General features: G+C 30.9%; 1 protein-coding gene across 1 annotated transcript in view; it reads left to right on the plus strand.

The window, feature by feature from the left end:
• The window catches only part of LOC134706815 (macrophage mannose receptor 1-like), a 55413-nt gene that overhangs the window by 23332 nt on the left and 9207 nt on the right, over window positions 1-22874 (plus strand). Inside the window, exons 21-37 of the mRNA XM_063566111.1 lie at window positions 678-857; window positions 2098-2279; window positions 3082-3201; window positions 3830-3966; window positions 5088-5233; window positions 7430-7623; window positions 8564-8682; window positions 9541-9749; window positions 11775-11819; window positions 13531-13709; window positions 14472-14536; window positions 16783-16883; window positions 18119-18256; window positions 19807-19932; window positions 20315-20493; window positions 21930-22029; window positions 22532-22773. Of these exons, the coding sequence (XP_063422181.1) occupies window positions 678-857; window positions 2098-2279; window positions 3082-3201; window positions 3830-3966; window positions 5088-5233; window positions 7430-7623; window positions 8564-8682; window positions 9541-9749; window positions 11775-11819; window positions 13531-13709; window positions 14472-14536; window positions 16783-16883; window positions 18119-18256; window positions 19807-19932; window positions 20315-20493; window positions 21930-22029; window positions 22532-22773 (2462 nt within the window). The remainder of the gene's footprint in view (window positions 1-677; window positions 858-2097; window positions 2280-3081; window positions 3202-3829; window positions 3967-5087; window positions 5234-7429; window positions 7624-8563; window positions 8683-9540; window positions 9750-11774; window positions 11820-13530; window positions 13710-14471; window positions 14537-16782; window positions 16884-18118; window positions 18257-19806; window positions 19933-20314; window positions 20494-21929; window positions 22030-22531; window positions 22774-22874) is intronic.

Below are 22874 nucleotides of genomic sequence, written 5' to 3' on the forward strand. Positions count from 1 at the left end.
CGATGTTACAAATAAAATAAAAGATGAATGAAGTAAATGCAATGTAAAAATTAGTTTAATTATCTTTTATCAACACAATGCGTATAAAATGTTTTCCTCTACACAGCAATATCTTTGAGATACTTGAAATAGAATTAAAAGATTTGTTTTTTGGTTATTTGATTTATCATAAAAATGAATTAGTAAAATTACACATAAATCAACAGCAAGACGGTCTCTAGAGTTGCTTCAATAAATTCATTCTGATACTTATCGATAATCGTTACCTACCGATATTTGAAGTAAATCACTTTTAACCAAAATCACGGACTCCATGTCTAAAAAACTTAAAACTAAAACTGTGGCTCACATAGGATGTAATGAAACAGTGTGATAAGAATACAATCATCTCATGAATACTCAGTCTACCTGTAACTTATATGATAAGGCAATGCATTCAATATAACTGCAAATAAGTCGTTGATATACACAATACCGTTCTTGGCATCACATAACCACCTTTAAAACATAATTTATCCCAATACTATGAACAGTTTTTGTAATTCTTTATCATCTTGACAATTGATAGATAATTTTTAGCATTGAATTGTAAAGGCACATTTCATTTAGCAAGTCAAGAAAAAATATTACATACATTTTCTGAATTTGACTATTTGAGTTTACCTTCTATTTTTAAGCTGGACAGTTTCTTGGGTGTCCTAGTTTCTGGAAGAAACATGGCACCTCCTGCTGGTTATTTGTTCAAAAGATGGTTCCTGCAGATGTTGCTAGAAAAACGTGCCAGCAATATGGTGGATACCTCGCAACGGTTAACAGTCAAGACGAACAGAACTTCATGAATGCTAATATTCCAAAACGTGTGTTTATCTTAGTATTTTTAAATATATAAATATACTGCACTTTTTTTTATAATGGATGATAGAAATAAAAATAAGGAACAAAAATGTCACCGCTGTCCAGTTCATAGATATCACATATGAAATTGATTGCTATTTGAAGAATTGACATGTTTATAACATTTTTATGCCCAACCTACGACAGTAGAGGGGCATTTTGTTTTCTGTATATGAGTTCGTCCGTTCTTCCTTTCGTCAGTCTAACATGAGGTTTTTGGTCAAGGTAGATTTTGATGAAGTTGAAGACCAATCAACTTGACATTTAGTGCACATGTTCACTAGGTTATGATCGTTCTAATTTTAATATCAAATTATAGTTTTAACCCCAATTTTACGGTCCAATGACCAAGAAAATAATAATGCGAGTGGGACATACCTGGACTAGGGACACATTCTTGTTTTTCTTAGCATAAGTAATTCCTTTCTTCACCGTTTTAACTGTTTATTTTTTGTTATGCAAGGGACTTAAGTTGCTAACTATATGGTTTTGTTTTTCGTCGATGTTGAGGGACGTTTATGACTTACGGGTACTTTCAGTGGGTTTCTGGTGAAAATTATTTCCTTGGTGTACATAATAATACTAATGACAAAGACACAACTTTCTGGAACAGTTTTCAATACGTACGCTAGAAACCAAATCCAAAAAGACAAAATATTTAAAATGTACGAAACCATGAGAAATAATAGATTCAAAGAGAATAGCCAAAACATGTAAGGTCGAATTTTTCTTAGGAGGCTACACTTTATTTGTGATAATACAACATATCTATATAATTCATTAACTAAAAATAAAATGTATCATTTGGAAGGAAGGTACCATCCCGAATCCTCAAAAGAGCTCACAAATGAAGCGACCTGAAACATTTTTCATTTTCGAATATGTTGTTTTCAGTTTTGCATTGATCTGCAAATATCCATTTATTAAAGAAATTAACTTTTATATTTATTTATAATCTAAATATGAGTATTTCAAAAGTCTCCAAACATAAAAATGTGAGGTTGTGGTTTTAATCACCTATTTATAAATTGTAAATGAGTGTTTTTTTTCTATCCTAAACCTTTTTTTTTTATATATCGAATAGGTAATTTAGCAAATGTTGAAAATAAAACCAAACAAAAAAAGAATGACTGTACTTACAACCACAAATGATAAAAACATACAACATCGATGACTGCATTTATAATTTGTTTTTAATTGTAGCAATGAAAGGAACAACAGGAATATTTAATGGTGGGGCTGTATGGATTGGTCTCAGCGATCGGATAACAGAAAACTATTTCGTATGGGATGAGGGCAGGCCTGTTACTTATACGAACTGGGGACCAGGTGAACCAAACAACTGGCAAAACAAGGACGAAGACTGTGTTGCAGTTTGGTTACTGGTAATGTAGACAAATAAATTCTACTTTCTGGTCTCTTTTGTTGGTCTTGTGATAAAGCATGCTCGCTGTGATTGGGAAGGGTATAAGTTCGACCCTGGTTGGGTTATACGAAAGTGCACTTTCGGGGATAGAGACTAGTTGGTGCTGATCGGAATACTGTCTCTTCTTCTGGTAGGATGACATGTTTTACTGTTACTGTTCCCTTGTGAATTTGTGCACAGAAAAATCTGATAAACGTATCGGGTCAGTACATAAGAGTGTTGGTGTTCATATATCATTAACATGATCGTAAAATATAAAATTGAAAAAGGAAATGGGGAATGTGTCAAATTGAAAACAACCCGACCATATAGGAAACACCAGTCGAGTCTTCTGATATGCATGGAATATTTCAGGTGGACGTTATACACCAAATTATCAGAATCATCATTGTCCTAGTCATCGTTCTCATCGTCGTCGTATTCATCCTCATTATTCAATTTTATTGAAAAAACACCAGTGTTAAAATTCTGATTATTACACATTTGGTATGATTTCATATTTGAATGCGAAAAAAGGGAAGGGTTGCATTTGAACCATCTGACATATCTTGAAGTCAAGTGTTCATTTCTTAATAAGGTCTGATAAGTAATTAAAAAGGTAATAAACGCTTTATGCAGAATACCTTGATACAGTTGCATGTACCCATGTAGTTATCCTTGTTTGGAACTAATTGCAAATGATTTTCCAATGAAATCCCCTGGTTTTATTGGTAATTAACAATACTTAGTTTCTTTAATATACAAAAGCAAAACTGTTTCAGGACGGTAGCTGGTTTGATATAACATGCAATACACCACTCCCTGGGTATGTTTGCAGAAAAAGTGCACAAGTTGTGGCGTCAACAGGAGTCGATCCACTTTTGAAAGGTTGCACAAAGCCAGTAAGTTAACTTGTATATATATATATATTACTTTAGAAATCTATTTGGGTTTGTTGAAAAACTACGACAGAATGCTATTTTCATTTCCCCATTATTGACGGTTATAGGCCCTTGAACCGAGCGATTTAGATTATTAGTATTTAGTGATGTTCACATGAGTTTATGTAGTGTTTACGAAGTATTGCACAGTCTAGACAGCAACGGAACCCAATTTTCATAGGTCGAATGCAAGTACATTGAAAGTACATCTTAAATCTGAAAAAAATAAATTTCGACAGGTGGATGGAACATACCTTAAATGTCAAATCTTATCTCCGATAGTGCGGGAAGCCATTAGAGAAATGTCACCAAACAGTATTAACAAAAACTATTACGGAGTTTGTTTGGTTTGGTTTAAAAAAAAAAATGACAAAGAAACTTGAAACTTGTTTTGAATGCGTCGTTATTTGGCATTTTCACAGAGTTTGTCATTAAAATAATTTTATTAATCTGAATTTCTCAAGTTTTTACCATGAATAATAATGATCCATATATTATGCAAGATTCTACAAAGAGAACCTGGTATCTAAAAGATGAGGAAGTATCTAAAAAATAAGTGATCATAAATATAAGGTGCATTATGTTTCAGTATAGAGGTATTGGTTATGGAGCATCATGTTATGCCTTACGTGATACTATATCAGGCGCTACACCAGTTAGTTGGCAATTAGCACAGTCAGCATGTCAAACGACATTTGGTGGACAACTAGCCACTGTTAATGACAGGTGAATATTTGAATCATTGCATGTATATTATACGTTTTTGCCAACCGATCATAACAAGGAGTACACCAATCAATTATGTTATAGAAAAACTTGCAAATGTAAGTGAAAAGTGTTTCAAGAGTTATTATCAAAATTATTTAAAAAGTAAAAATCACAAAAATACTGAACTCCGAAAAATTTCAAAACGGAAAGTCCATTTTCAAATGGCATAATGAAAGGTCCAAACACAGCAAACGAATGATTCTATTACAATTAGTTTGTATCAATGGTTCTGATTGGATGACAGTGAGAGTAAAATTATCTATCTCCTTGTCTATAACAGTTTGAATTGCTGAATGTATTGACATGTAATTTCTACAATTTTAAACCATAAAACTCACATGTTGCACCTAAAAATCCTCTTTTTTTATCAAATTTTATTACATTCTGAAGCGGCACAGAAACCAGGAAACAATCGGTGTTTATGTTTGACGCCGGAGCATATCGATGACGTCATATAGTGTTGGGACCAAAGAAGATAACATCTTTTCGCGGAAGTTTCTTAAATGAAGATTTTACACTGAATTTTGTTTGCATTAGAATAAAAATAATTGTATTGTATTTGAAGCTTTTCGGACGTCCATCGGTAGTTTAACTGTCGCAAATACCCGTTTACCTGTCTCCGCTACGTGTCGCCAGGTAAACTTAATTTGCGACAGTAAAACTACAAATGGACGTCCTTAAAGCTTTAAATATAATTCAGTTTTCTCTTAATTAACAGCTGTCATATTCCTGACTTAGTACAGGCATTTTCTTATGTAAAAAATGGTGGATTAAACCTAGCTTGTGTGACAGTTTGAGAATAAATTAATCGATTGTATATTGATGAAAGGTAAAATCACAAAAATACTGAGCTCCGAGGAAAATTCAATACAATAAGGCCGTGACCAAATTGCAAAATCAAAAGCTGAAAAACGAATGGATGACAGCTGTCATATTCCTGATGAAGATAATATTCTGTAAAAGGTTAACAATTGCACAAATTAAACATCTTATAAGTGAATTGAGACTTAAAACTAATCTAAAAGTCAATTATTCAATTAAGATTGTTAATGCTATATAATATGATTTAATATTAACAGATATGTACAGTCATTTCTGGCTAGTTATATTGATACTAGGAAGGATAACTTCTGGATTGGTCTTTCTGATCAAGTAACTCCAGGAACATACGCATGGATTCAGGGTCAAGCTGATAAGTTTACTTTCTGGAATAGTAATCATACTGGTAAATTATTTCTATGGTCATGAAAAAGTATCAAACAGACTAAGTGTAATTTTTTGTCATCTGATGATTTCAAAATGTATCAATTATAACTAGTAATATCAATATCATGCATATCAAATGGTTAACACTGGTCGTTTAAAATCAGAATAAAAGAGGTCTATGGAATAAAGATCACTCGTGCCACTCATACTTTCAAAGACCCAAATCATTATAAAAACCTGTCCTATATGTTGTTGATCACACAGAACAAAATTCTACCAACATTTTTTCCCAAAAATATATAAGCTGTTTTGATGAAAGAATTATATATTAATGATTCAGTTTGAAACCCAAAATACAATCCCTCGGCCCTTTAAAAATGGAACATCCTGTATAATAATAGGTTCTTTTTATAATCCTTTTGAATTTTAACCAAATATGAAGAACTTCTTTTCTTTACTGATATGCACATTACTTTAGTGTTCTTTAAAGCAACCTTGTATTGGTGTATCTACAAACTGTTATATGAAACCAGTTTACTATTTTGTTTTATATAGTTAATAGACATTCGGTTTTTTTCTGCTCTATGGTCGGGTTGTTGTCGCTTTGACACCTTCCCCATTTCCTTTCTCAATTTTATTCGTGGACATTGCTTCGGCGTAACTATAAAACTATATTCTTAGGCTCAATTTGATACATGTGTGGAAAATTAAGTTGTTTAAAGGTATATAAATTCAACCTCTTTTAAACCAGCAGCAAGACTTGACATGTCCTCCCTTTCCTTTAGACTTGTATCCCTATTTCTCTTATTGAACGGATTTGAAACCAAAATCACCTAATTCATGTGTTTGAAGGAAAACTTCAAACTTAGTAACATACTAATGTAAACACAATTGTTATGTTTTGGTCTGTAAAACAGAATTTTTTTTCTCAATCGATTTAAGGCTTTTGAATATCGGTATACTTCTGTTGCCTTCATTTATTGGTTTGAATTGCACACATGGTATCGGTTCAATCTTTTTGTCGTCTTCGCTAGCCAAGGGTTACGATCCAGACTCCTTCTCTCTCTCATTAACGGATTCGGATACAATTTTGGATCCACAAGGTAATGCTATTTATGTGTCGCAATTGAAACTGGCTGCATTAAATCAAAAACGAACTGTAAAATGATCACGTGTAAATGTACTAAAAATCATTACACCTTAATACCTTAGACGATATGTAGCGACAAATTAAATGTCATTAATCAATTAATTAAAGTGCTAGAATGCTAGAATGTCGCCGTATATGTTTAGTTTTTGTTTCAAGAAGGAGTAGGGGGATTTTGGCCCAAAAAAAAAAATGTTTGATAACTTTTTCAAATTGGAACATAATGTTTAGAAATGCATAGGGTCCATAAATATAAATGAAGAACATAAAGATTTTTATCTGATGACGTCACAATTACGTCAAAATATGCACTGTTTTGACAAAAACGATAAAAAAATTAAATTTATGCAGTTTATCTATCTTTATTTTCATTGTGGAAACATCATGCGGACCAAAGAAACAACAAAATAATTTAACAGAAGCTTAATTGTTATTATTGACATTATCTTACCAAATATAAAGTTATTTCTTGGGTGCGCACATATTTTTTAATATAAAATATACTTAAAGTTTGATGAAAAACGAGGAAAACCACATTTGTTTTAAAAATATGCAAATAAAGTCATGATTTGTTGACATGGCAACTTTTTCAATGACAAATTTGTTTTGTTTTTCGGAATAACTTAGTCAAGTTTTCAGTAATTTAAAAAAATGTATGATAACTTTTAAATTTGCAGTAATCTTTGGGCCAAATAAGGGCCTAATTTCCTTTACTAAACACTAGAAACAATTTTTTGACAACCAAAACCTGGCGAGAGTTCTAATCGTGCCATTGATCAGGAATGATAAAGTCGGCACGGACATGACTTTACCTTATTCTACTGGTAGAAGGGACAGAACTGATACCACGAATATTGACTTAATCTTGCAAGGGTGAGAGAAGATGACGGGATCGTAACCCTTGTCTAGCAAAGATGTCTAAAAATTAATGTTTAATAATAAGCTTTATCAGCAGAATGAATTAATCTTAAAGAATAATAAATATCAAAGCGGCAAGGAAAAGGTATATTATTAAATCATTTATCTGTATGTTATTTATATTAAAGGTAAGGTTTTAAATTTATGTAGGCAATGAAAGAAACACTTGTGTTGTCATGAGAACTATGCATCCGATTGGTTTGTGGGACAACAAACAATGTACTGAGAGTCACAATTACATTTGTGAAACACCAAGAACTGGTTTCACACCTGCGCCAACGACAGCACCTAAAATTCTTCCTTGCCCATCAGGCTGGAAATCTTTTGCAACATTTTGTTACAAGGTATTTATAAAAAAAACATATTAATTACACAAAGTTCTTCTTTAAAATCAATTGCACTTGTGGAAAAAGCGCTTTTTATTATTTGCCTTCATTGAGAGCTCAAAATTTGGAAACCAGGGATGGTTATTAAGCAATTAGTCACTTTTGGATCTTAACTTGTTTCAAATCATTTTTATTTAATACCTCAAACATATTCTTCAATTTTGTTTACTTGTTGATACAATCTTGTAAAATATTTACAAAAAAAATAAGACGCTATCATGTTAATTACAAATTAAAATCACGCATATTTAAATTCTAATCTAATCTAAGAAAGCCAGCTGCCTGGACTTAGAAATAGAAATATAACATTTAGTTTACGTTTCAAAAGTCTACATGCAAATATGTAATTTGAACAAACATTGGTGGTACTTTTAGAATTACAATAATGTTTTTTTTGCCATTTGTTGTTTGAAGCTAAGTTGATAACTTGATTAAACAAAAAAAAACACCTTTATTTCGACAATATATCATGATATATACCCATGTCAGTCAACATCCTTCATCTTTAACAAAATAGGGGAAGCCTATCTGGAGTTTATCTTAAGGTATTTGCAAAACTTGTCTTATTTCAATGTAATAAAAACAGTTGCAGGAATCTAGGACAATTATAGGAAATGGGATATGTGATGTTATAATAGCAAGAACAAATTATGACTGAAAGTATGCGGTGTAAAATAAACTCACTAAAACAACAGCAAAACGAAAAAAACCTAGAGAAATCTAAATCTGGGTTTTGATCTTTCCTTGACTTTGATCTTAATACTTGTACTTTTTAAAATTAAATATAAGGACTACCTGACATTTTTTGTCTACATTTCTTTAAAATAAAAATAAGAAATTCACAATACATAATATCATGCCCAACACTGATGTTAGTTTTAATGTACTATATTTTCAGTTATATAATCAGAGAATGACTTGGCTTCAAGGTCGTGATTATTGTAATGGTTTTGGAGGGGACCTTGTTAGTATACAGAGTCAACCGGAAGCAGACTTTATAAAGTCAAATTATATTTCGTAAGTAAAACAAAATATTTTAATGCGTGAATATAATAAAGAGGATGTGGTATGATTTCCAATGAGAAAACTCTCCACAACAGACAAAATGACACAAAAATTAACAGCTATAGATCACTGTACGGCCTTTAACAATGAGCAAATCCCATACCGCATATTCAGCTATTAAAGACCCCGAATTCACGAATGTAAATAAAATTCAAACGAGATAACTTACGGTCTGATAAATGTACAAAGACATTAATTAAAAGAAAGATGTAACACAGCATCAAAAGACAACCACATACATACAGAATGTGGCAGGGTAAAACATGTAACCGTATAGATTATAATGACACATTTATATGTATATGTGCATAAATATATGAAATAATGGTTAAATACTTTTTATGGGTTATGCCCCTTTATAGAATTTGAGCCTTAATAAAATGCTGCAATAGTTTTTCATCGCAAATACTCTGAAACCACGTAACATAATTTTACGAACCTGTACTTTATGAGGCCATGTTATGTAAACATCCACAAGAATTTATTTCAGTGGACTTATTTAATAGTTTTCATCCAAGGAATCTGAGTAGATTTTGTTTGCTTAGTGATAATGCAAAAAAGGGGGTCGTGTAGTATGTAGGCATTCGCACAAAGGTCTTTTGATATATTCTGTTAGAAGACTTGTAAATGAATCAGTTAAGACTAACAGGTTAATGAGCGAACTCTCCTATTCTTTAGTGTTCTCTAAGCAATAATTCGATGTGTAATTTATTATATTACAATAGTTTGCATGCTGATGCATTCGATATAAATAAATACCATTCTGTTAATAGTTTAGTTATAATCAATATTAAATTTTCTGTTTAACAGTAGGAACACTGCCTGGCTTGGTATAAATGACTGGGATGTTGAAAATAAATGGGTATGGAGTGACAAATCTGCAGTAACCTTTACTGCATGGAATCGGGGTGAACCAAATAACTACAACAATGAAGATTGTGCAATGGTTGTACAAAACGGAAAATGGGTTGACATTAATTGTTTTTCCAATCAACCAGTCATTTGTAAAAGACTAATGGGTAATATTAATAATATTGATACTTAATATCTATTTTTTTTATCGAACGAAATTTGTTAGTCATATCTAAAAGTCTTCTTTACTTTAATGATTTCATTGATTAACTATCGGCAGCTTTTTTTTATCGTAAATAATGCAGACATTTTTTGTATGATATCAAAGTTAAGAAAAACCATTTACTTACAAAAATCTACAGTCATACTGAAATCATTTATCTTTAAATCTTACCACTAAAACTTCACAAACTCTCTATTTTTTATAACCTGTTATATTCGATAATTATGTTTGATAATCTCCATAGTAAGCCTCTAAATGATTTTTCTGACATTGTATATAAATGCTTTAGGTACTGGTATTTGTTTTTTCCAACTAATGATTGATTTTTTGGTTCTTTAAAAGGAAGATTATTAGGCCTTCGAAATTATCAAGTTAATCAAATTATATGACTTTTTTGGACAAATGAACATTTTTTTTTATAATATACTAGTCAACAAAAGAAACGATACACGACTTTGAAATAAAATTGATCAAAAAGTATTAAATATAAAACAAAATGAGATACACTATTTTAAAAACTTTCATTTGCAATGTATGCACATTTAATAATGAAAATCAAAACTTGTCGGAAAGTATCTAAATTCCGTGAAAACGATCATAGGGTACAAATCAGTTTTGCGGAAAGTTGAATAAAAAATCGACACATAATTTTCTAAGAACTAAATAAAATTTCAAATTTCAAATTTTTTTTTTCAATATGCTTATCTGGCTATGTTTATGTTGTAACTAATGGGTTGAAATATTGCTTTTTCAATTTTTTGGGAAAAAAAGTGTTTTTTTGGAATCTCAAAAAATGCAAAAACATTATTTTTATTTTCGTCTCAAATCAATGCTTTAGATATGAAAAGAACACACCGTAAATTTGAAAACTTTCGGATTAGTTTTAAGATTGTTACCGCTTTTCAGTTGATAATGTAAACATTTTAACGATTTCTCGTGGTGCCGAACTTTGCTTATCAAATAAACGAATAAACTGTATGATTTTTAAAAACAAATTAATGGCAAACACTGTCTTCACCTTTAAATGAGAGGTTGGCATCAATAGTTGGAACTTGTGTTTTTAAATTTGTCGCTTTATGTGAATTTTGTAAAAAAAACAAAAATTCGCAAAAAAATGTCACGTAAGCAAAAAAAAGTTTGTTTTTAAACGGATTTATATTTCTATAATGATTAGGTATTACTACCTTCAATATTGGTCCAATGAACGGAAAACTTTATCTTTAATTTGAAAAAATGTCTTGTATCGTTTCTTTTGTTGACTAGTATATTAAGAGCTTAGTGAAGTCCCGAAATCGACATATTTAGACTAAAATAGCCAGTTTGAAAACAGGTTTCGGATAAATGATATGATACATGTTTAACATAAATTAACAACCTTACAACAGACATCTGATCACAAAATGTCATGATGTGTAAGGCCTTCCTAATATCAAGATCTCCAAATGTGACTATTTTGGCACTTACGCCATTTTGCACTGAATGCCAGTAGTTAAGAGCCCTAATACAAATTTGTAAGACAAAATTCTTATAACATAGATATGTGCCAGACTTAATATCTTTTGTAAACTTGAAAAAAGTCAACTATAGGACCGTAGGACCGTATACAAGGAATTCAAGGAACAAAAAAGTGGTCTGGCATGTATGATACCTTTTTCGTTGATACCCTTAGGAAGGTTAAAAAGGATGATACTGAGAAATGCCCAATGGTACTTTAAGGATGTTCGTTTGTAATGTTTATAAATTTTTGTCAAGTTTTTCGGAATCCTTGGTTTTATCCATTTGAAATTCAAATTACTTCCTACATACATATGTGTAAGTTTTTAAACGTGTCATGTGCATTATCAATTTGAAAGAACAAATTACTTTTTATTTAATTAAGACTTTTTTATCTCAATTTTAATTTCATATATTGCTAGCATCACTGTTTCATTATGATCATATCGGTCATATATTATTGTATGTTTTGCAGGTACACCTTTTGTGACAACCGTTACACCGCCAATAGGAATCACATGTAAGTTATTTTCAAATATTACAGTATACCTCCTTCATACCAATTCACAAAAAGTACTTGTGCATTAAAACGATTTCATCTTAACAAAATGTAATCAGTTTTACTAAAATCCTTCTCGATTTAGCAAATTGCACTTTTTGATGTTTCTTATTTGTGAAGATTGAATTTTACTCATATTATGAGTAAGGAATTGTCTTTTGTCCGTGTATACTTACAATTCTACCAGGTTTTAGTCTTCAAATAAGAGTTTCCCGAAGCACATTTATCTTCCTTTATCTTTCTGAAAGGATTAGAAATTTATGTTTACTAACTAAATGTTGAATTTCGAAACAAACAACAAACCTTAAAATGAATGTTACTGCATTAAGTGCATGTAATGTGTTTAGTCTCCTAACGACACAGCCTAAAGTTAGGGTACCTGGGCCTCATTCATACACAAATGATTAGTTTTTCACACTTTTTGTAGTCATTTTGTTCGAAGTACATTCGATTTTTAGCGACAGTGGACTATTTTTGCCGTGCAATACTCTCAGAATGCTGGTTATGTAATGCTATGCAAAAACAAAATATTATGAACACTTTTTAAATACATAAATTTTAAGTAAATACGTTAAATAAAACTTAGATTACTGAATCGTGTTGATGTCGAACAGGAATAATGGCCTAATATAAATTATAATTGTCACATAATAAGAAAAATATTTCATACACAAAATGTTTGTAAAACATTGTAGGCTCACAAATATTTTTTAGACAACAGTTTCAAATTATTTTCGTTAAATTTGTATTTTATATACCCTTAATGCTATCTGTTTTAACGCATATAAAAGTATATTCCGTTTCATATGAGTAAGTGATAAAGACTAACCGTTTTGAAGTTTCCTTGATGTGCGGTTTTAATATTTTCTCCTTCTCATAGGAAAGGAACACGGGTTTAAAGTTAATTCACTATGAACTTTCCGTTGTAATCTGTTCAACAGATATTTCATAACATTCGACCATTTCCTGATGGCTTCCGTACAATTTATGGAGGAAAGGGTGATTTTAACATTAACACTAGGGACTCTTTGTTTAAAGTGTCTATATGAGCAACAAACCTCTGTAAAAATCATGAAAGAAATATAAGCCTTGGAATATTGTATTAACTAGGATGCTCGCAGTGCTGCTGGAGTATTGCTACATATAAATGGAAAGTTTACAAATTGGAACCTGACATTATCTCTTTTGTTGTATTTTTTTAAAATTTTCACATGACTTTCATAGTCTTATTGTAGATGTGAGCTATAATATGAGGCAGAAGTAACTTCATCTTTTGTATTTTTTATCTCGAGTTTGAGTTAGATGCGTTCAACATAGTCACCAAAATTTGAATATTAAGTGAGAGAATGTTTATTAGTGTGTTTCTTCTAAAACCCTATCTTAACGTTGGAAAGTGGATTCAATTATATTTTGTTCAACCTTTAACTCTTCCTACAAGTAAAAAGGTATATGTGGTCGCTGTTAAACTATTTTATGAAAATGAAATAGAGGAAACTTGATATGTTAAGGTAAATCATTCAAGGATCCTTTTAAAATCGAAACCGTCTTCCCTTACACAAGATATCTAGGCACTGTACATGAAATGGTCATTCAAACTGTTATATGCTGTTATTTGGTTCCCCTATTCATATCAAACCATCTTGAAATGAAGATTGTTTGTTTGGTTTTACAGCAATTGCATGCGGTGTAGAAAATATGTGGTTGTTCTACAATGGTTCATGCTACATGACAAGTCCTGTTGGAAGAAATTCACAATTAAGTTGGTATGACGCACGAAAGTACTGTAACAGTTTTAGTTCTGATCTAGCTAGTATCCATACAAATGATGAGAACAGATTTGTGTATTCCATAGTAAGTTATCGTCTGAACTTTTGTATTGAATAACACTAGGAAGATGTTTTTTCCTGACAAAATAATCCCTGGAAAGTGAAAAAAAAAACGTAAATGTTGTATGCTTACTGGTCTCCTCAAATTCTTTTATTTAAATCAATTGAGTATGTTCCTGTTAAAGTAATATTTACAATAAAAACAATTTTTAAAAATCACTCAGAAAAATGTCTTCCAAATCCATCAAAACTTAAACTTCATCAATTGATGTAACTTTTTCCCGAAACATATCTTGATGTTGTTTTTGACGACGCTTTAATGTGTCCTTTCTCGCTCCCTCTCTTATTGAGTCTTTTTCAAACACCCAATCTTTTCCATGAGTATGAGGGACTATTATGTTATCATGATTGTGATTAGAAAGCATATCTTAACTTTATACCTGGTTCTTTTCCGCGTTATTTATGTTTTCCTCAACAATTAGAAAAAAATGTTTTCAAGGGATGTTTTATGTCAATAAATAAATAATAATTTGCAGGAGTACTAGAGGATGCTAAAGTACAAAAGTATTCAAATTCCTAAATAAAATATAATTTGCCTCGAATGGTCAAAAGGCCTATTGAGATCAACATACAGTCTTGATTGAATTTGTATATTTGACCTATTAGACAAAAGGCAAAGAATTTACAAAGGTTTAACAGATTAATTGCTGTTTCACAATATCTTTTAAATGTATTGAATTAATTTTTTGGCATGTATTTTTTTCGTTTCGCACAATAACTTTTGTAGGCAAAGAAGAATAGAGAAGAATATTGGATTGGATTAAATGAATTGGAAAATCCAGGAAAATTGAAGTAGGAAAACGCAAAATAACAAAAATACTGAACTCCGTGGAAAATTCAATCGGAAAGACCCTAATCACACGGCAAAATCAAATGACAAAACACATCAAACGAAGTGACAACAACTGTCATATTCCTGACTTGGTATTGGCATTTTCAAATGAAGAAACTGGTGAATTGAACCTGGTTTTTTTAACGTCAAACCTCTCACTTGTACGACAGTCTCATCAAATTCCTCTTCAAATATTTAGATTGAGCGGGTTCGAAAGTTATACAAAGGACCTTTAGTTGCCACGTACAATTAATTTGTAAAGATGAACTTTATATCAAATAAGGACAACTGTAGTTTCCAGTGGTTCTAAAACTTGCAAATCAATTAAGGATAGACAAATTAGATAACAACCAAATGCGGACGGAATCCCAGGAACAACATAAAAGGTCTAATTATGAATCCTGTAACTAAAATCTGATCGTAAAAATCCCTCTATAAACGTTTTGTGCAATGTCATAAACATTGTAGAAGAATCCCTTTTGTAAATACTTAGAATAAACCGTACATAATGATGATGCATAAAAACAAAACAAAACAAAATACTTTATGAGTGTCCCTTCAAAATATATCTCTGATGTAAGTTGCTAAAAATATAGTTCATTGTATATAGTGAGTTGGAGTATAATTATGTATCAATAACTAAATCATCTTCAAACGACAAATGACAAATCTTAAATATTTATGAATTATAACACCTTTACCTGCATAATAAAACATCGCTTCTAAGACCAATTGGAGATTTGATTTTTCTGCAAAATGTTACATATTAAAATTATCAAAATATGTACACGAAAAAAGTAGCTAGAAGAACGTATTGAAGCATGTTAAAAAGTCATTTCATTTATCAAAGATTGTGTAATTAAGATTACAACGCCAAAATCTGAACCAAGATAAAAAAAATAAAGGACAATATTGATATTGATAAAGTCAGTTGAGATTGATATAATTATTAATCTTTGAGTTTAAAAGCATTTTTGTCTACAATAAAATCAGATACTTAACTAGTTTGAATTATAACAAAAATAAATCGATTATATTAAAATGATTATTAACGATTTAGATGTTTACAACTGCATCAAAAGGTAAAATATCAAAAATACCGAACTTTGAGGAAAATTCTATACAAAATATCTTTAAGGAAATGGCAAAAATCGAAGCCTCAAACAAATCAAACGAAAGGATGACAACTGTGATATTCCTGACTTGGTACAGGAATTAAATGTTTTCTCAACAATTCCCGTAAAATATAAAAGACTCACTTCGATTTGCCAACTTCATCACTTGCATAAAATCAAAACATCATAAAATAGTAATTTAACCCGTTAATTTCATTAGTGAGCAAATTAATGTTAAATCAATTTTCACCAGCCATATCAATAGGAAAATAAAATATAAACCACTGGTGGTGGACTGTTTATCCGCTGGCTATCATCAGCTCAGTAGTCAGTGCATACATACTAACACTATTTATGAATTCATGTCTAAAATTCCCCGTTCTTGAATTAATAAACTATTTAAAAACCAACTACATTGAGCAAATTTTATCTTTAATGGAAGCAGTTATGTTAAAGTTTCTTTTGATCATTTAGCTCTTAATATTCAAAATATGGTTTTGATTATTATTTTTAAAGTTGATGACAAGGTCGATCCAGAAAAGTGCTGGTGATGCAAGAAATTAATAAGATATATTTGATTGATTGATTAATTGATTACCTTGATGTTCAATTGTTTGAAAAACTGACTAAACTCTTTAATTTTTTATTTTTATTTTAAAACATTCACTTTTTCAAAGCCAAGTTATTTTCGTGCACTTCTAGAATTATTTATCTACACTATAAATGCAGCAGACTCTTAGCATCTTTAACCGCGTTAATAGATTAATTGAAAAGATACATAATTATTTCAGTTATACCAAAATATTTAAGGCCACAGTTGTGAATTGTTGTTAAAAACTCGTAATATTATTTTGAATATACGCAACTATTATAGAAATACCACCGAGACAAAATTAATTATATTTTCATATGTTTTATAACGCCGGAATGAGAACGTATGCTGAACATGCGAGAAACATATAACAAAAGTTATCTAAAAAAAATCAAATGAAAAACATATACTGCAATGTATTATTGTGTATGTTTGGAAATGGTGTATTTGTATTATTGTACTTGTTAATGATCACATAATTTTGTTTACTAATTTTTAGATGGATAAACAATGATGCAGTAGATTTTATTAATTGGGATCAAAATGAACCAAATGATCAGTATGGGGCAGAAAGATGTACTGCAATGAAAGCAATTAATGGTAAGTTCAAACATAAAAAAAATCAACAAATGTGATAAAAGACTATTTAGACAACATGTTTGAACACAATAAAGCACAAGCTCCTCGAAAACACAGGTTTTTATTAAACTAAAAGCGTATTTGCCATCTGATTTCAATAAAAAAAAAAAAGAAACAATGAACATGCTTTGTATAAGTTTAAAGACATCGGTAAATGGGAGACGGGAGATGAAAAGGAATCTTCCGACTCATAAATCGTAATGCAAACTGACTACGCCGCCATTACAAATAACAATCATGAACGAAACAGAAGACAAACAATAGTACACAAAACTCAAAATAGAATAGTAAAGCCTGAGCAACACAAATCCCCCCGAAAACATGGCAGAATAAAGCCGATAAATTGCAGAAGAGCAAAGACGAATAACTACACATTTCGTATGCTATATTCTTTTTCTCTCCTATATTGATGACAGTTTTATAATATAAATAAAATTTGGTCAATTTGCATTGTGTTCCTGCTGATCGACAATAGGTTAAAATATATTAGATCAGATTCACTACCATATAAAAAACCAGATAGTTATTAAAGTCATATGAAACCTCAAATTAAAAAAAAAATAGCATAACAAAATGGATAGTTTTCATTCTTAAACTTATGTACACATACTTTTTTCTGAAAATTATTTAATTTATTGACATTTAGAAAAAGTTTACTTTTTTTTAATTGCCTGCTTCCAGGAAGCAATTCGCCTACATATTTTTCGTCTGCAAATTGACCTTAGCGTTAACCGTCTCGTTAAAACCCGGTGGTCACAATACACATTTATATGTCACTGCAATAAACTAGTTTCTGATTGTACATGTTAAACACGTGCTCAATATCCTTGCTATTTGTTGATTGTCTACTATGAGGTGACAATCGATAAACTAAGGAGTCAAAACACGACATTTAATGAGCTGACATATTTGTTGAATCATAACAGACAGAGAGAGAGAAAAAAATGACGAATATACGAAATGTGTGCATAAAAAGTAATAAAAATCGTTCTTAAAAGTCTTAGTTATTGATATATATATGCATTGATTCAAGAATTGAATAAACATTATTTTTCATCAGTCACTCGTTTGATATGACTTTAACACACATTTTAAAACAAATATGTATTAAACCATTATTATTTTTTAAACATGAAATTATTCAAAAAACCTTCATTATTGTAACTTTTAATCATAGTTTTAGTATATTATTTAAGGCAACTGGATGGATGACAATTGCAATATGAAAATGGGATTCATTTGTAAGAAAAGAGTCGGAGAAGGACCACCAACGACTACATCTCCACCTGCTCTCCCAGGAGGATGTCGTGATTCGTTTGTTCCCTCTCCATTTAGTACGTTTAAGTATTATTAAAGTGCTGTACTTTTGTAATAGCTAAACTGTAAAGGAAAAAGTAGGAGTTGACTTTATCAGAAAAAAACTACCCATCAGCTTTTATGAAACAACGGTAAAAATCCAACCGCGACTATTTAGTTCGATATCAACAAAATATTTAATAATGCAGAGTAAAATCGTTTTTTTTTTCAAAAGGATTCGAGTTTATGTCTAGTTTGACAACTTCATGGAAATATTCACATTCTTTCTTTCTAGGTCTACATTTATTACCTTTTTTACAATTAACTTATTAAAGAAAAAAAAAAACCTATTATGCAAACAGGTACACTATAAGTTTTCACATCATATTTAGACAATAGCGCTTAATGTTAAATAAAAAACGGCAAAACTTGTGTAAAACTAACATTATATCTTTGTCTCAAATATGGTGTCACATGAGATGAAGCTTGTATTGAGCAGAAGCGGTTTCAGCAAGAACACAGATCACATAAACATATATGTTAATTATTCATTGAGTCGTACTAATAAAATGAAGAAATGACAAGTATAATCGTCATCTTAGTATACTATTGGTTTGATTATTTATCTAATTGTACAATTTCTCAGTCAATTACACATTCACAAAGGTGTTATGGTCTTTTCAATACAGATGCTATATTATTTTTTTTTTCGTCTAAATTTTCAATATATTAACTGTTTCAGAGAAACAATAGTCAGTATTAAGTTTTTTCATCGCAACTAGATCAATTATATAAATTCGTCACTTGAAGTGTGTTGTTTGTCGTTGGTCTTTCGATAAATTTGACCAAAATCTTCTCCTCTGGAACTACTTGGCCAAGTAAACTTGGCTTCTACAAATATCATGAAGGTATTTAAGGTTACATAATGTGCAAGCCGACACCGCCTGCCAACACGTTAAAGCGTTCTTTTGAAAACACGAAATGAAAATAAACTGAAATTTTCTGGATCCCTACAAAAGAAATATATGCAATTGATTTTTTTTTATAGACTTGGCAGATGGTCAAGAAACTGCTTCTCCACAAATAATGTTTTTGATACCAAAATAAGGTTTTGTAGTGCAAAAACTATTCTCACATTATAAGTTATATGGTTCGCTACTGACCCCATACGGATCCATAGAGGGTTGGTAAAATCCATAGGGGTTGAAGCCTATGAATTTTATTCACCCTCTATGGATCCGTAGAGGTCAGTAGTTAACCGTATACCAAATTTATCGGACGATGGACTTTTTCTGCGGCATTTTGTTGAAAAATAAACAATGAAACACAACAACATTAAAAGATGAAGTCGCCATTAACGCGTCATGAACCCCATATGAAATTAACTAATCCCATACGGTCTCATAGGGGGTCACCACGTGACGGCGTTTAACCAATCACAACGTGAAAATTCATCTGTGGTCCGATAAAACGTATTATAAAACTTATGTTTGTTAGAAAATCAAAAGACACCTACTTATAACTTTTAACTGCGAACTTCATGGAATCTTTCAATATAATATTACTTCAATGTATAAATATGTTACAGGTAATAAATGTTTTTATCTCAGTAATTCTACAGCATTAATGACATGGAACCAGTCATTAAAATTCTGCCAGACACACTTCCAAAGGCCCTATGACATGGCATCAATTAGCGATGAGATGGAACAAGGTAAGTAAGATACATCAATTCTTTTATCATCAAAAAATCCATTTTACTGTATAAATAACGGGAAATGGTATTATATCTATAAACATGATAATGGACATATAACTGAACTAGTAAATAATTTGAATAGAAATATGCTACTCCTTTTAACCCTTCCCCAAACTAACAAAATATCTTGTAAGTTTTTTCATATCAAGTTTCTATTTCATTAAAATCTATTTGACCTAGCATTTAAATAATTATCTCAACAAGATAGAACGGCAAAATATTCTAGTAGTCATTGCAATTTCAAGTATATGCTTTATAATATTTATTTCATTTTATTATGTTTTAACAAAAAGTTTTGTATTCCACTCATCATTTATTGAAGTTATTTTTTTTTAAGCTTTTCTAACATCGTTGGTACAAGGTCTGAAAAGTAATGTTTGGATTGGTCTCAATGACCTGCGATTCTCCCGACAGTTTGTTTGGCAGGATAACTCCCAGTTTAAGTATAATAATTGGGCTGAAAGAGAACCAAACGGACGAAATCGAATAGTGAAAGGAATTGGGTTCGTTAATCAGGTAACAGATAAATTGTTTCAACTTTTGTGACAAATTATTCCTCGCTATCATCATTAAAAGTTTATTCCGTTTCATAAAGTCCAGTAAAATGACATCAATTTGAAACTATTTTGAAATCATTTATAATTATGATATATATATATATGTTTTATACAAACAAACCAAAGTTATTGCCATTTGCCGTGCCAAACCACATCGTTTAAAGCGTACTTAATTGACTGGATTATTTACAATTCGTAGGCTGTTGTCTGTTAGATAAATTGTCTGTTAGATAAATTTCATTTTTGGCAATCTTGCAATATCTTGTATATGATTATTTTTAGTATGATTTACTGGTCTATTATAGCGACGATATACTGTGTTTTTGGGTTTCAGAGTTGTTATCGAGGTTTTTTTTTATAATCGGAACTTATCAAATGAACGTTCCCTAAAAAATCAACACTGAAAACGGATATTTTGAGAAAACATAGAAATGGCTGTTCTTACATTGTGGGTTGCCATTGGAGAAAATGGTACAACGACTCATTGTAGAATATTTCAAATAAGAATCTCACTTTGGTATAAACCTCCCATGTATAATTTCTGCGTTTGATTTTTTTAAACAGTTTTGGCTTATTACTAGCGATACTTACCTCAATTAGATAATACTTTAGTAAATTTAGGCAAAGTTAGTGAAAATTCTATTGAATTATCTCGACTCTTGAGTTCACGCGATACCGACTACTCCAAACTAAGAAATGTTTGCGTGCATGGACAAATGGAATTTCTGAAGAACGGCAAAATGATTTAGTAGTCATTGCAATTTCAAGTATATGCTTCATACACAGAATGTTATCTAAGTTTAAAGTGTGAGTTTATTACAACAACTTTTACAGTAAGAAACACATCTCATAATTTCTGAATGTATATTATTACCACTACCGCGTGTGTCTGCTTTTGAGACGGGTGTTGTATATATATAAGTAGACGCCTTTTCATTGGTCGCATGTTGTCTCGATGTATTTGGAGTTCATATTTTGATTTAATTCCATGTTCTTAAATGAGTTTTTACATTTTAACATCGATAAACTACTATAATCTTTGATAATACGGAGTGAGATTATTGATTGGATATTTATCGACACCTGAGTCACGACAATTTCCTGTAAAATGGAAGCATGTCCCGCTATGCTGTCATCACTTATCATTTAACCCTGTGTTCGAAGATGGTAGTTGAAAAATAAGTATTATAAAATTTTGGAAAGTCTTTCAAAAATAAGTTTCATAATAGATTTTCTGGTAATTTATAAACCATAACAGATAAGATAAGTTTTTAAATTATTACTACCACTGGATAATTGGTCCTTACACATGCATATCTTTCATTATCTAACATAAGAAACAATTCGTTTTGACACAAGTTACTGTAGATTAACCCACATTGAAATTAATTGTAGGAAAAATGTGTAGAAATGTACACACAGGGTTATTTAGCAGGATCCTGGAATGATCAAAATTGTGATTTACAACGGTACACTATTTGTGAAGGGAAGAAAGGTAAAACCTTAATGGTAAACGTCATGTCATAACATCAACATGGTTAGAATTATTTTTATTAAAGGCAAACGGGAACAGAGAACATGATTATGACTAATAATATACTAGTATCAGGTGCCACCATGTTATCTACTCTAAAAAATTCAAACAGGATTAATATTAGGTACTCTAAGAAAGTAATTGGTTTGTTTTTCATTTTCTATTTTTATCATATCTAGCCTGCTGTTAGGCTACTGGAGCATGTGGTGTATGTTCCAAATTGGACTAAGCCTCAATGAAATTATTTAACATTCATTTTTTTTTTATAAAACGTTGGACACAAACCCAGTTTAAAACTGACCACATGTGTGCCTTAACAGAGCAAAAGACGATCGTTTTTGTTTGTTTCTACACGATAACTAGAACTGACTGCATCTATTACAAATAACATGAAAATCCTCTTTTATGATTAGCTTCTTCTAAGAGTTTAACAAATAACTAGTTATTCGACATTTTATCTTAGTACCTGGATTACCTGACACTGGTACACCAAAAGGAAGCTGTAGTAAACCGGAGTATACTTTTCGTGGAACTAGTTGCTACAAATTCATTGGATCACCAGCAGCTAATTGGCAAGATGCAGAAACAAAATGTCAAGCTGATGGTGCTGTTCTGGTAACAATAAATGATCTATATGAAAATGCCTTCGTAGAAGCCAATATGGGACCTAATGTAGACTACTGGATTGGTTTTAAATATAACAGGGTAATTGACTTCAAATCATGAATAAAACTAGAGAAACCATAAAGCATACACATTCAACAATTAAAATTTAGAATGGAAATGGGGAATGTGTCAAAAAGACA

The sequence above is a fragment of the Mytilus trossulus genome, chromosome 2 (genome assembly GCF_036588685.1).
Source record: "Mytilus trossulus isolate FHL-02 chromosome 2, PNRI_Mtr1.1.1.hap1, whole genome shotgun sequence".
NCBI classification, from domain to species: Eukaryota; Metazoa; Mollusca; class Bivalvia; order Mytilida; family Mytilidae; genus Mytilus; species Mytilus trossulus.